This window comes from Pseudopodoces humilis, chromosome 18 (assembly GCF_049639895.1).
Source record: "Pseudopodoces humilis isolate 2021_Gansu_Grassland_sample_001 chromosome 18, ASM4963989v1, whole genome shotgun sequence".
Taxonomy (NCBI): Eukaryota; Metazoa; Chordata; class Aves; order Passeriformes; family Paridae; genus Pseudopodoces; species Pseudopodoces humilis.
In genome coordinates, this window is record NC_142217.1 from 728,256 (window position 1) to 742,975 (window position 14,720).

The 14,720-nt window shown below is 54.4% G+C and overlaps 1 protein-coding gene and 1 pseudogene across 1 annotated transcript in view; both read left to right on the plus strand.

Annotated features, from left to right (window-relative positions):
- LOC102111241 (uncharacterized) overlaps nt 1-14,720 on the plus strand; it is a 194,726-nt gene that overhangs the window by 17,953 nt on the left and 162,053 nt on the right. The window contains exons 3-4 of the mRNA XM_088063870.1: nt 419-1,165; nt 3,071-3,074. Coding sequence (XP_087919996.1) covers nt 419-1,165; nt 3,071-3,074 — 751 coding nt within the window. The remainder of the gene's footprint in view (nt 1-418; nt 1,166-3,070; nt 3,075-14,720) is intronic.
- Nucleotides 9,895-10,795, plus strand: LOC148182873 (olfactory receptor 14C36-like; annotated as a pseudogene).

Genomic DNA, 14,720 nt, shown 5'->3' on the forward strand with positions numbered 1-14,720 from the left:
TTGGCCAGATGGCGAAGGAGGCTGTGAGGAAGAGGAAGATGCCCCAGGACACCCAGGCAGGTGAGGAGGAAGTCAGTGCCCCTTTCCCCCTCTCTCCTGCTCCATCTCCCAGCCCAGCCTGGCCCCCGGCTGCAGGACAACCCCGCTGCCGACGCCGTCCTGCTGGGGACGCACTGGGGGGATCTCCTTCCCCTTCCCTCTGGCACGGAGGCAAATCCCATCCTCTCCTTGACCTTCCTCCCCCAGACAAGGAGCTGAGGATGGAGACCAGGGAGGACAAATCCCCACAGCAGAACCTTGTTGAAGAGGCCGGTTTGAGCAGCTGCACAGCACAGGAATCCAATGGGGAGGAAAATCCCCACAGATCCCGCAGGAGGAGTGGTTCCTCACCCATCCCAGGGTGCTCTGAGGAAGAAAGACCCACCCTGTGCCAGGAAAGCAGCCGGAGATCCAGCCAGGACTCTGAGCTGGTGGTCCATGAGCAGCTTCAGGATAGGGAGAAGCGCTACAAGTGCTTGGAGTGCGGGAAGAGCTTCAGCCAAAGCAACAGCCTGATATGCCACCAGATGATCCACACTGGGGAATGGGCCTACGAGTGTGGGGAATGTGGGAAGGGCTTCAGCTGCAGCTCCCAACTCATCATCCACCAGCGCAGCCACACTGGGGAGAGGCCCTACGAGTGTCCTGAGTGTGGGAAGAGGTTTCAGACCAGCTCCACTCTCCTCGTGCACCAGCGGATTCACACGGACGAGAGGCCCTTCCGCTGCCCCGACTGTGGGGAGGGCTTCAAGTACAACTCCACCCTCACCATTCACCGGCGCATCCACACTGGGGAGAGGCCCTACGAGTGTCCCGAGTGTGGGAAGAGGTTTCAGGCCAGCTCCACTCTGCTAAGGCACCAGCGGATTCACACGGATGAGAGACCCTTCCACTGCTCTGATTGTGGGGAGAGCTTCAAGCAAAACTCCACCCTCGTCAGGCATCGGCGCATCCACACTGGGGAGAGGCCCTACGAATGTGGGGAATGTGGGAAGAGCTTCAGCCACAGGTCCAACCTCAGTTCCCACAAACGCATCCACACTGGGGAGAGGCCCTATGAGTGTCCCCAGTGTGGGAAGAGCTTCACCCAGAGCTCTACCTTAACCCAACACCAACAGAGGCACTGGTAAGGGAAACCCTGTGATTGCCCCAAAGTGCAGGAAGAGCTTTGTTCACTGCTCCAGCTTTATCTGCCCTTGCAGGATCCACACTGGGAAGAGACCTGGTGATCCATGTTCCCTGGGATCCATGCTGGGAACACACCTGTACCTTTTCCTGCCCATGGCAATGTCATGATGTGAGATCAAAGAACATGAGGGTCTGACCATGTCCCTGTCATTCTATTCAATCCCATCTCAGGTCATTGCCAGGGGCAGGAAAAGATTCCCTCTCTCTCACCAGAGTAGAAGGGTGTCCTTTGCAGGCAGGAGGAAATAAGTGGCAGGGAAGAGGCCGTCAGTAGTGTTGTAGTTTTCCCTGTAAATAGTTTGGTTTATCCCTTCTGTTACCAAAATTTTTCCTGTTCCTGTTTGTTCTTTATCTCGTTGCTGTTCTCAATAAATTCTTCTTATCCCAGCATGGGATCTTTGCCTTTTCTGCTTTCCATGGCAGGTGGGAGGGAAGAAGAGCGTCAGCGTGGTTTTAGCGGGAGCAGGAAATTGGGGACTCCCATTCCTGAAGCCCAGCCCGTGGAAACCGAGCATCCCAGCTGGTGCCAGGCCTGGTTGCCATGGCAGCAGCCTTGGGAGCGGGTCCCTGGCTGGGGACTGTGGGAACCTCTTCCCTCTGGTGCCCAGGGACAGGAGTGGAGGGAGCGGCTGGAGCTGAGGCGGGCAGGTTTAGGCTGGATGTGAGGAAAAGGTTTTTCCCCCGAGGCTGCTGGGGCACTGAAAGGCTCCCCAGGGAAGGCTCCCAGCTCCAGGGCTGGCTGAGCTCCAGCAGCGTTTGGCCAGCGCTGCCAGGCCCAGGCTGGGATTGTTGGGGTGTCCTGTGCAGGGCCAGCAGTTGGACTGGAGGATCCCCATGGCTCCCTCCCAACTCAGCCAATTCTGTGGCTCTGTGATCCCATGAGCCTGGGGATGGAACTACAAATGGTTGCCATGGCAACAGACTCTGGCTCCAGGCCTGAGCTGGTGTCCATGTCAACCACCCCTGGCATGGGGTCTCCATGGAGCTGCCAATGGACTGACCATAGCAACAGGGGGCTGTGATGGTTGCCCTGGAAACAGATCTTAGCAACAGGGGCTCTGATTATTGCTATGGCAACAGACAATAGCAACAGGTCCTGCTGATGGTTGCCTACCAAGGATCAGATTTGTTGCAGGCCCTCAGAGGAGTTCCATGGGGACATTCCAAGGTTCTCCAGGCTATTCAGGAGTGGGAATATCACAGGCAGAGACAGGGGTTCCACAGAGATCTCCAGGGGTTTCTGGGGATGCTGAAGAGCCGTGTGGTCAGACGCAGTCCCAGCAATTTCATGGTGACATCCCAGGGGACCCTGGGCTGCAAAGGCACCGCTCTGTCACAGGCACTCCTGGGGGCTCCACGGTGACATCCCAGGAGTCCCCAGGCTGCCAAAGAGCCGGGATGTCACAGACACTCCCAGGGCTTTGTTTCATGGGTAGAGTGGGAGCTTCAGGCAAAAGCTTTATTTCTTAATTGGAGAAACTCCTGCTGAGTCATGAGGTTGGAGAAATTACACCCAACAGCCACCAGGGATCCTCAAACTCCTCCAGGATGCCAAGACTTTTGAATTCCTTCTAAGAGAGGAGACTGGGAACGGCTGGATCCAGTCCCAGCCCCAGACTTTGTCAAAGGTTTATGTGTGCTGATTGGACAGGTGGAATTAAACTGTAATGCAATTTTTCCCACAGGATTAACAATGGAATACGATCTGTCTTTTCTGATGCCCATGGCAAAACTGGTACTCTTCCTAAAAGATTTCCTGTATGTAAGAGTATCTCCCAAAAAAACCTGCCAGCTCTGGCTGCTTTGGCCTCTGGTGGTTCTGTTGCATCAGCCCCTGAAACAGTGGGGTTTTTTTCCTTCCTCCCTATGGGAAAGAACCGGACTTCTTGCCAAGGGACCATTTAGAATTTGGCCTCCCAATTATATATATCCAAGAGTTGCTCCCAGACAAAAGCAGCCATGGCAGAGAGGTCAGGGTGGACCTGTACTCTTGCGATTTTCTTAGACTATGAGCAGAATGTTTTCATTTGAAAACACTTGAGAGAGGGCCCAGAGATCTACCAAGGTGGGGTTTTGAGGCCTCAGGTACATGACCACTCTATAGGGACAAAGAAGCTCTGTGCTCCGTGGGGTGGAGACTGAGGACAGTGGAGGAGAGCCATGAGAGTGTTCAAGGAGCAGTTTCAGAGATTGTGGATCCTTTTGACATAGTGGAAAACAGCCAGAGAAAGAAAGAATTGGTGCAAAGTGCAGCTGGAGAGGCCCAGAGTGGACACCTGGAGAAAGGAATTTGTCCCAGGACAGGGCTGTGGTGCAACACATCCCCCAGAAGGAGTCTGGAGCAGCCCAAGGCTTTGTGTGGCCAGGCAGAGGCAGGCAGGACGCAGAGCTATCAGCAAAGGAAGGGGCCAGCGAGGTGGGGCAGCCGGGGGATGACGACAGTCTGCAGGGACAGAGGCGCAGGGCATGGACACCACAGGGCAGCCAGGGCTGGAGAGGGCACAGGGATGGGCAGCAGCTGCAAGGCCTTGCCAGAGGCAACTTGTGCAGCCCTTTGGCCATGGCTGCTGGCCCTGGGCCTGAGGCCAGCAGGGGACAAGTGACCCTGGCAGCCCTGGGGCCTCATTGCCTCCTTGTCCCTGCTCAGCAGCCTGGCAGGGGCCGTCCCATGGTGCTGCCCTTGGCATTGCACATCCCCACATGCCAGTGCCCCGGGAAGAGCCCTGAGCAATGAGGGAGGGACAGCATCTGCCTTGCCAGGGGCTGGGGCTCAGCCCTTGGCCCTTGGCATTCCTGAAACACATCCAGCTTTGCTCAGCACCACAGACACCTTTCCCTTGCTTGTCCCCAGCTGGCATCAGGGCCTCCAGTCTTCTGCTCTTCCTGGAACCTGGGGACGCTTTCTCACTCCTGTCTCTCATTTCAACTACAAGAAACTTCAGTGTTTCCATCTGACTTGGAGCTCTTGAGAAGTTTCTGGAGCACACTCTGAGGGACTGAGTGTGATGCCAAGAGCCCCAAAGGCCCGAGAGGGTGATGAAAGTGCTGGTGCTGTGTCTGTGCTGCTGAGCTGGGCTGGGCTCCTGGCCCAGAGGCAGCTCCTGGCAAGGGCAGCGCTGCAGAGAGACAGCTCTGGCCAGGAGCAGCTCCTGAGCACAGCCCAGCAGGGCTGGGGCCCTGCCAGGGCAGCTCAGGGACACGAGCAGGCCCAGACAGAGCTGCCAGGGGCTCAGCACTGGCAGGGGCTGTGGGATGTGCCAGAGGGGGCTGTGTCACAGCAGCACCTCTGTGGCTGTGTCCTGGAGCCCCAGAGCAGCTGTGATGTCAGAAAGGGGCTGTGTGACAGCTCCGAGTGGGTTGTGTGAGGTCACAGATGGGGCTGTGACATCCCAGAGTTTGTTGTGTGATGTCACTGAGCAGCTACGACATCACAAAGGGGACTGTGTGACATCATAGAGCAGGGTGTGACATCGCAGTGTGGCTTTATGACATCACAATGTGGGCTGGGTGATATCACGTAGTGGGTTGTGACGTCACAGAGAGGACTGTGACACCAGAGGTTAGATGTACAACATCACAGAGAGGGTTGTGTGTTACCACTGAAGATCAATATTTCACGCGAACACAGGTTGAGGTGTGGTAAAAGAAAGAGCAGAGTTTATTTTTCCTCCCAGAATTTATAGGCTTCCTACCACGGCCAGGGATTGGATGGTCAGGATAACACTTTCTCACTGCACTGGCCATGCGAAATGCCCATCAGAAGACGTGTAACAGAAAGAATGTACACATATCTATGTTTACATTTACTGTCCTGGGAAAGTCCTTAGAAAACTATGTTAGCAAGCTCAGAAGCTGAGTTTTCAGGGCGACAGTTGTGACATTACTGAGCAGACTGTGGCACCACATGGTCGTGATATGAAATCCTAGAGTGGGCAGTGACATCATAGAAGAGCCGTGTGACATCTCAGGACAGGTTGTATGACATCACAGTGCTGACTGTGAGATCATTGAGTGAACTATGACATCAAATGTTGCAGTGTGACATCACAGAACACTGTGTGACATCACAAGGTGGTTTTGTGGCATATAGGAAGCGATGTGACATCACAGAAAGGTGGTGTGACATCCTGGGGCAGGTTGTGTGACACCACTGAGTGGGCTGTGACATCACAGGTGGCTGTGTGACATCTTGAGGTCACTGGGGAGGTCACTCTGCCCTGACCTCCCTCACAGTTCCCCCAGAGAAGTCCAACGCTGCCCTTGCAGCAGCCTGTCTGCACAGAAACACTTCCAGGGCTCTCTGCATTTCCCTTCCCTCACTCTTGCCTCACTCACACACCTCCCAACAACCCACTTGGTGCTTTCAGCTGCAAGGAGTTCAAAGCTTGTCTGTCCTTCAGCAGCTGCTCTAATTCTGCCTTCAGCCAACTCTGGGGTTGTGTTTAATGTAGAACTCCCTGTGTGTCTGAAACATTCCTTGTGTGGTTCTGCCTTGGGGAAGGGGAACCTCCTTGGTGGCACCTTGGGCTTGGCACACACTTGAGGAGGGTGTCTGTTTTCCATGGGGAAACTCAGCAGTTTTAGATTGACAAAATAAAAGAAGGAAAACCCCTCTTTGCCTGAGTACAGCCAGTTCTCTGAGCAAAGCAGGTCCCAGGAGAGTGAGGAGAGACAGGATGGGGCTGGGGAATGTGGAGCAAGGTTGTCCCCATTGGGTCAGACCTCAAGGCACAGCTTCTCTGACCTGGCCAGACCTCCTTAGGAGAGACCCTGGATCAATATCCATCACTGAATGCTGCAATCATCTCTGCTCTAAAGAGAGAGGAATAAGAGACACCCTTTTTAATAGGAATACATATTTCTTAGAAGCTCTTTGAACTATTTCTCCATAACTATTGTAGGAAACTTTGCTAAGAACTGCACCAGACCAGAGGGAAATCGAGGCACAGCCATGGATTGTTAGGATTAGTTTGATCCTAATGAGCCCTGTGGCACATTTGGAGCTGAGTCCTGGAACCTCAGGGCCTTGAGAGGAGATTGCACAAACCTTTCCAGGAGTCCAAGTCAGGAGAAACACCCAAAGTGTCTCGAGGCATTAATGGGTCCCACTGAGGTTCATCCCCAGCACAGGCTCCTCATGGACTCCTTGGAGGAGAGAACTGGAGGCCAGGATTGCACAAAAACCTCCCAGAGACTCAGTGTGGGAAGGAAAATCCAAAGTAGCTGAAAAAGCCCCGAGTATCTCAAAGTATTGATGAGCCCCACTGAGTGTCAATGCAAAGCTCCCAAGGGACTCGTTAAAGCAGATAATTGGGGCCATGATTGCACAAACTTCTCAGAGACTCAGTGTGGGAAGGAAAAAGGAAAGTGCCTTAAGAACCTGAAGTACCTTGAAGCATTAATGAGCCCCACTGAGTGTTGTTACTGACAAAGCCTCTCAAGGGACTAATTACAGCAGATAATTGGAGGCCAGGATTGCACAAAGCTCTCAGAGACTCCAAAGCAAAAGCCAAAGTGCTTTGGAAAAGCTGCAGTCCCTGGGAGCATGAAGGAGCCCCCCAGGGCCATTCCTGAGCAAGGCTCCCCAGGGACTCCTTCCAGCAGATCCCTGAGGCCACTGGCATGTGGGCTAGGGGGGATGCTGAGGGCAGGCCAAGGGGGTGACAGTGGCCAGCCTTGCTGGGGCTGTGCCAGGAGGCCCCAGGGCCTCAGGACAAGGTGTCTCCTCACAGCCCTTGGTGGCACAGCATTGGCTGCTGTGGCCCAGGGCACCAAGCCTTGGCTTCTCTTTGTCCCCAGCTGTCATCAGTGCCTCCAGTTCTCTGCTCTGCCTGGGGCCTGGGGACACTTTCTCAGTCACGTCCCTCAGTGGGACCCATTAAAAGTGAAAGAAACTTTGGAGTTCCATTCTGACTTGGAGTTCTTGAGAGCTTTCTTCCCCTCCCTCTCAGGGACTGATGTTCAGGGCCTCAGCACAAAGCCCCAAGAGGCTCATTAAAGTCCTGCTGCTGTGTCTGTGTTGCTGAGCTGGGCTGGGCTCCTGGCACAGAGGCAGCTCCTGGAAACCAAGAAGAGCTTCAAAAGCACATTTCTCTTGCTGAGCAGCTCTTCTGCCAGCCCAGCAGGGCTGGGGCACTGCCTGCAGCCACCCTGGGCACAGCCCAGAGGCACAGAGAGCTTCAATCAGTCAGGGCTGGGAAGGTGCTGAGAAGTGCCTGGGGCAGAATCACTGCCAGCCCTTGACACAGGAAGCCTCTGGCTGCAGGACAATGCAGCTGCAGCTCCTGGAGGCATCTCCTCAAGCTGGAACATCCCAGTGCCTACAGACTCTGTGAGTACAACTCTGAGTATTTCTGGTGTAAGGGAGGTGAATGCTCATGAAGCTCTGACATGCTGAGGGTTTCTGATCAGTCATAGAATATTTCCAAGACAAGGATTTTGATAAAAATGAGGACATTTCCTAAGACTTTGTATTCAGTTTCCTACTATTGCAGAAATGCAGGGAGGAGGGGAGGATAAATATTCAAGGTATTATGAATTTTGACAAGTGGTTGAGACATCCAAACTGTTACTTTTAGTGATCAACGGGCTCACAGGAGATTCCTAATGTGCTTTCAGCCACTCTGCCCATGGACAAGCACCAGCATCACCTTTGCTGGACCCATCAGGCTTAGTCTGAGCTGTCCTTTCTCCAAGCTGCAAACAGAGCCTGTCCCCAGCCAGAGCCCTGCAAACAGGCAGGGTTCTGTCAGGCCAAGGAGAGTACACAGAGATTTGGGGGGTGTGTGGGTGCTGGCAGGGAGAAATCAGGCACAGGCAAACACCAGGAGGAGGAAAATCTCCAGGAAGCAGAGAGAAGATCAGGGAATGAGAGAAAACAAAAGCTCAGAAATCCTGTGGCAGAGAGAGTTTAGAGATGTCCACAGGAGCCCCTGCAGTGCAGCCCCTCCCTCTGAACAAGCCCCCTCCCTCCTGTCCCCCCAGCCCAGCCTCTGCCCTCAGGGCCGGGCTCCCAGGTGTGAAACCCCTCCTGTGCAGGCAGAGCTGCAGCAGAGCCGTGGGGCAGCTCTGCAGCCCCGGGCCCAGTTCCCTCTGCAGAGCACAGGGCTGGGAGCAGCTGCCCGGCACTGGGGGCTCTGGCAGGGGGCACGGCTGGCTCAGGGGGATGCTGTCCCCAGTGCCCGGCTCTGGGCAATGCTGGCAGTGCAGGCAGGGAAGGAGCTGGATCTCCCTTCATCCAATGCCATCATAAGGACACTTGGAACTCTCCCTGAGATTTCAGTCCCAGCTGGGAGCTTCAATCCAGGATGCAAACCTGTACTAGAGCATCTCTGTGTTATCTGAAAGACACACAGGGAAAGACAGAGGTGTTCTGAAAATGCTGTTGGGTTGGTGAAATGAGGAACGTGAGTCCTTGGATACAAATGTGGAGCTGGGCTGTGGTGGATCCATCTGCTTTATGCAATATCTAGCTGTTTTAATAGGAAAACGTGGGAAGGTGATCACCCCCCATTTGAGGAAGGTTAAAGCCCCGAAAAACACTGAACAGGTCAAACCATAGATCATCTCCCTTCACTCTCCACTCATTACTTTGTCTCACAGAACTTTCTCTGTTCTTCATGGGGGCAGCAGAAATGCAGAGTGTTTGATATCCAAGAATACCAAGAGAGATATGCGGGAGCTTATAAAGCAAACCTTACAACTCTTAAACACAAAAGTGTGTCCGTGTGTGTTACAGAAGAGGGAGAATGGGAAACGGCTTTGATTTTGATTATAGACATCTCTAACTCTTCACGGTCCTTTTCTCCAGGCAGTACCCAATGCCCAGCCACAGTAAATGTCCAACTGTTGTAGTTGATAGCCTGAAATGTATCTTTTCCCATCTTTTAGTTGTGATTCTCCCCCCACCCCCAAGCTTCTCTTTCTCCTAATTGTTTACCTGGCGTCAAGTTACCATGGTTACTGAAGTTTCTCTCCTCAGCCCCACGGCGAGAGGCCGGATAGAGTAAAGAGAGGACCCCGCTGGCATTTCCAGCTTCTTGAAGTTTCTTTAGCCCAGGAAAGCACGGGGTTGAGAGAAGAGAACTCTTCTTTCCTACACGGAAGTTTGTAACTTTTTCCTGTCCCAGAATGCCTCTAAACTATGGAAGCTGAGAGGGCATGCTTACCTTGCCTTCCCTTTCTTTCCCCCCTGTGTTGCCAGGAAACCAGGCCCCCCCTCTCTCCCCCTCTGCCCCTCTGTATAGAATACTCCCACACCTTTGTGGGCATTTGAAGAAGTTGGTGTCTGTTATTTCTTATCTTGGCGTGTGTAACCTTGATTTGTAGAAAGTTTGTAAGATGTACTAACTGAGAAAAATAATTGGTTCCCTCTCTGATGTTCCCTCCCTCCGAGAAACCCTGTTAAAAGAGACCCCCCCAAACCCCAAATCCTTTGTCTCTCGTTCTTTGGATTCCCCTTCACAGAAATAAACTGTGGAATGCAAACCAGAGAGAGAGTCCCCCCCTGATTTCTTTACTCGCTCTATAGACTTGGATTCTTGAAGAAAAGCAGTGAACCCCACAAACATATGCTGGCTCGAAACTCGAGTGAAGAGAAACCTCATCACTGAGCTAGCCGGGCCACACTCGAGAAGATCGAGTCATCCAACAGCAGCTCCATCAGCCACTTCCTCCTGCTAGCATTGGCAGACACGCGGCAGCTGCAGCTCCTGCACTTCTGCCTCTTCCTGGGCATCTCCCTGGCTGCCCTCCTGGGCAACGGCCTCATCATCAGCGCCGTAGCCTGCAGCCACCACCTGCACAGCCCCATGTTCTTCTTCCTGCTCAACCTGGCCCTCACTGACCTGGGCTCCATCTGCACCACTGTGCCCAAAGCCATGCACAATTCCCTCTGGGACACCAGAGACATCTCCTACACAGGATGTGAAGCACAAGTATTTTTTTTTGTTTTCTGCGCTATAACAGAGTATTTCCTCCTGACCATCATGTGCTACGACTGCTATATGTCAATCTGCAAACCCCTGCACTATGAGACCCTCCTGGGCAGCAGAGCCCACATGGCAGCAGCTGCCTGGGCCAGTGGCTTTCTCTATTCACTGCTGCACACAGCCAATACATTTTCTCTGCCTCAGTGCAAGGGCAATGCCCTGGGCCAGTTCTTCTGTGAAATCCCACAGATCCTCAAGCTCTCCTGCTCCAATTCCTACACTAGAGAACTTGGGCTCATTGCAGTCAGTGCCTGTTTGCTACTTGGCTGTTTTGTGTTCATTGTTTTCTCCTATGTGCAGATCTTCAGGGCTGTGCTGAGGATCCCCTATGAGCAGGGACGGCACAAAGCCTTTTCCACCTGCCTCCCTCATCTGGTTGTGGTCTCCCTGTTTATAAGCACTGGCACATTTGCCTACTTGAAGCCCCCCTCCATCTCCTCCCCATCCCTGGACCTGGCCCTGTCAGTTCTGTACTCATTGTTTCTCCAGCCCTGAACCCCCTCATCTACAGCCTGAGGAACCAGGAGCTCAAGGCTGCAGCGTGGACACTGATGACTGGATGGTTTTGGAAACATTAAACAGCTGGCCAATTTTTGCAAATCACTTGTAATAAAAGTCATCTTTGATACTTCTTGTTTTAATTTTGGAGGTTATTTTCCTTCATTTTACTTTCTAATATTGTGCACAATAAAATGTTACTGTTTGTGCCATTTCTCATTTTGTTTCTCTCTTCACCTCCCCTGTGGCCACAGACTGTGCCAATGAGGGTCTGTGCTCTTGATGGCTGTAAACAAAGTTAAGGATCTCCCAGCAAAGTTTTCTCCAGAGATGCCCCTTTTGTTCCCTTCTCTGCAGCTGCAGCAGCAGTGTCTGTGTGCAGAGCTGGGGGCAGATCAGTGCTGGCACAGCAGCTGTGCCCAGGAGCAGCAGCACTTGGTGTTGCCAGTGCTGCTCCCGTGCCACTGCCCCGCTGCCCTCCTGGCCCTGGTGTTGCTGCAGGGCCTGAGTGCTCTCGGGGCCGGGCACAGCCCTGGGGGTGGCAGTGCCGGGGCTGCAGCAGGGACTGCTGGGGCAGCGCTGACGCCTCAGGGCAGGGCCTGGGGGCTCCAGGCTCCTTGCCCAGGCTCTCTCAAGAACGCGCCCAGGCCAAAGCTCAGCACAGAAAACCCCCGTGAGCAGCCCCAGGGTGGCCGTGGGCAGGCTGGGGGAAACAGCATGGCTGGGGCTCTGCAAGGTCCCTGGGGGAGACGGGAAGGAGCAGCAGAGCAGGGGCTGATCCATCCCCACTGTGCTGGACACCCCAGGGCAGCGTCCCAGAGCGTCCTCATGGAGCTGCCAACAACATCCCCCCTGTGCAGCCCTGGCCTCTCCCCCAGCTCAGAGAGGTGACGCATCCTTGCAGGCACATGTCATGAATAAAATCTCTCAAGAAATCCACCCAGAATAAAATACTGAGTTTAGTTAGGTACAGTTAATGTTCTTATCCCATTTGTAAACCTGGTACCCCTTGTTTACTCCGATGGTTATTAGTAATGTTAATTACTTACCAGTTTCTGAAGTGTTTTAAAGGTTCTTATGAGACATTCCTGTACCCTTTCCCCTTACTGCCCTGCTCCTTTGTAACAGAGCTGCTCCCATGGGGGCTAAATCGAACTAACAAAAGCAACCCATTAGAAAGGTATGCCACAGAAGGAGGCAACTCCCATGGATGCTGTGCCACACTAGAACAAAGAAACTCCCAGGAAGCTGTGCAACCGAGTAAAATGCAAACTAAGGCGTGCAGGACACCAAAACAACGAGCTAACAGAGGAATAAAAGGACAAGGAAACCTATTCGAGCAAGCTATGATGCAAGATCATCTCCCTGCCTCACCTAAGCCTGCTTAGAAACCATCTTCCTGCATCACCATGACCTCAAGAGGACTGGAAAGGACTGACAGCCCTAGACAGCGAACCAGAACGACAGGTCCCTGACTACTCTCATGAGGATGGAAGCCCCAGCTCTGCAGTGTGTGCTGCAAAGCTGAATTGTGTCTCCTCTTTGGAGCTGACAGTGTGGGAACAGCCCTGGTGCAAGCAATCCCTTGGGTCCCCCCACCCCAAGAGCTGAATCCTAACAAAGGCATCAAACAGGAGTCTTGTCTCCTGGCCAATTTCTTTCAATTACCGTGTGCTGCAGGGGCCATGGCCGAGGGGGCCTGGACCCACCCGGAGCTCCTCCCGGAGCCCAGCGGACTCCAGCTCAGCGGGGGCCGGTGGTCCGGCCCAGCCTCAACCGGGGTCCCGCAGCCTCCCGTCCCCACCCGGTCACTGCCGGGGCTGGCCCGGCCCCGCCAGGCCGAGCCTGTGCGATTCAGCCCTTCTGGGACACAGGGCCAGAAAGACTTCAGCCCTGAAGCAGCAGGCTTTGAGTTCAAGCCTTGGGAAGCACTTGCCAAAGGCTTGATGGCAATTCATACGTTCATCAAGTCACCCCACTGAAAGTTATGTTTCTAGAATCTTCCCGGATCTCTCCCCCGACTGGTTGCAATTCCTCGCAGTATTTTGCATCTTTCTAACCCCAGTCTGTGTCTGGACCCATGCCCTCAGACTGCGTCTTCACACCTCCCCTAGATATTGTTGTGTCTGCCCCTAGTCCTGGTCTTTGCACTTTGCTCCTGTGCTGCGCAGGCTTTATGGGCCTCATCCCTACTTGATTTTCCTATTCCAGTTGGTTTTGGGGACTCCAGCGAACCCGCTCCTTTAATTTCCTCCTTGGTTGCCCGGCTGTCAGGGGACCCTGAAGTTTTAAGGATTGTTGTGGCCACTGTCAGCACGACTGCAAGGGCCGCAGTGCAGCGGGGCCCGGCCCGACCGGCAGCCGGGTACCTCCTCAAAGGTGGAAGCAAGAGAGAGATTTCCCCGGCTTGCCTGTCTGCAAAATGTCAATCTCACAGAGGTGGAGCCAGCTTTTTAAATGCTTTTTAATAGGTAGTCAGTTCCCACAGCTAGCCAGCTCTTGGATTTTGCTTGGCACAGAGGCAGCTCTCGCTTAGCAGCTCCTCTCAGTAAAATCATTTCCATGGGGGGCTTCTTCCCTGCTCACCAAATAGAAATTCATGCAAAAGCAGCACAAACTGTTCTTCCTGTCCTCCTATCTTTGCCAGAGAGTGCCTTTCAAAGGGATAATAATTGGGAGTGAGGGGGTTTACATTTTCCATTGCAAAGGAGCCTCCTGCCTCCCTTAGCAGGCCTCTGTCTTTCAAAGGAAGACACACACGGTCTCCTTTTGCACCTTCACTTGGCCCCAGCCACTCCTGATCATTTGAAGGAGCGGCTCAGAAGAAGGGGCAGCAATCCCCCAAGGCCTGGGCTGCTCCAGGCCGCTCCTGGTGCCTTGGGCTGTTGAAGGGGTGCCGGGGTGGCCTTTGTGACACAGGCACGGGGTGCAGGGGTGGCCTTTGTGACACCGGCACGGGGTGCCGGGGTGCCCTTTGTGACACAGGCACGGGGTGCCGGGGTGGCCTTTGTGACACAGGCACGGGGTGCCGGGGTGGCCTTTGTGACACAAGCACACGGTGCGTCAAGGGGCTGTGGTGACATGGGACCTTGCGGTGCCCAAAGTCCATTGTGACATGGCAGAGCCCCGCCCCGGCTGGGGGGTATATAAAGGGCTTGTGGGGCCTGGGTCAGTCCCAGGACAGTGGCTGTGTCCAGGTACCTGTGTGCGTCAGAGGACTTCAGGCACGGAGGAGGAGAAGGCAAAGCCCAAGTCCCAGCCCCCCAGGCCCTGGCCCGGCTCACAGAGAGCCCAGGCCTTGAGGGAGCAGCAGGAGGAGGCTGAGAGGGCAAGCAGAGGGAGGAGAGGAGCCGTGGAGTCCTGCGCTGAGGAAGAGGCAGAGCTCTGCCCAGGAGAAATGAACAGGTTCCAGCAAGGGACTCCAGGGGAAGCCTGCACTGAGCCACAGCTGTCCCCAGGAGAAGCCCATAGCTGCCAGGAGCTCTCTGAGTGGGATGAAGGCCTTGAGCAAGAGCTGGTCCAAGTATGGGGGAGTTATTGGCATTTCCGGGACTGGGATGAGGGCAGGGAGCAAGAGCCCTCCCCAGTTGTCTCCGAGTGGGACGAGTGCAGGGAGCAGGAGCCGTGGCAGGCGGACAGCGATCACTGTCAGGAATTCTCAGATTGGGAAGAATCTCCTGAGCAGCGGCTGTCCCCAGGAGAAGGCACGAGCCGCCGGGCACTCTTGGACTGGGAAGCTTGCCGCAAGCAAGAGCTGTCCCAGGATGGCCAGGAGGTGACTGGTGGCAAAGCAAAGAGAAAATCCTCCAGGTCCAGCTGGGATGATGACAGTGATGGAGAGCTGGCTCAGGACAGCAGGGAATACTGCGACATCCTGTGCAGCCAGCTCAAGCCCTGGCAGCGGGAGGACGATGACTGGGATGAGGTGAGCGTCCTGGAGCTGCACGAGGAAGGAGAAGAGGCCAGGCAGCAGAGACTGGCAGATTTAGCCCGAGAGGGAATCCT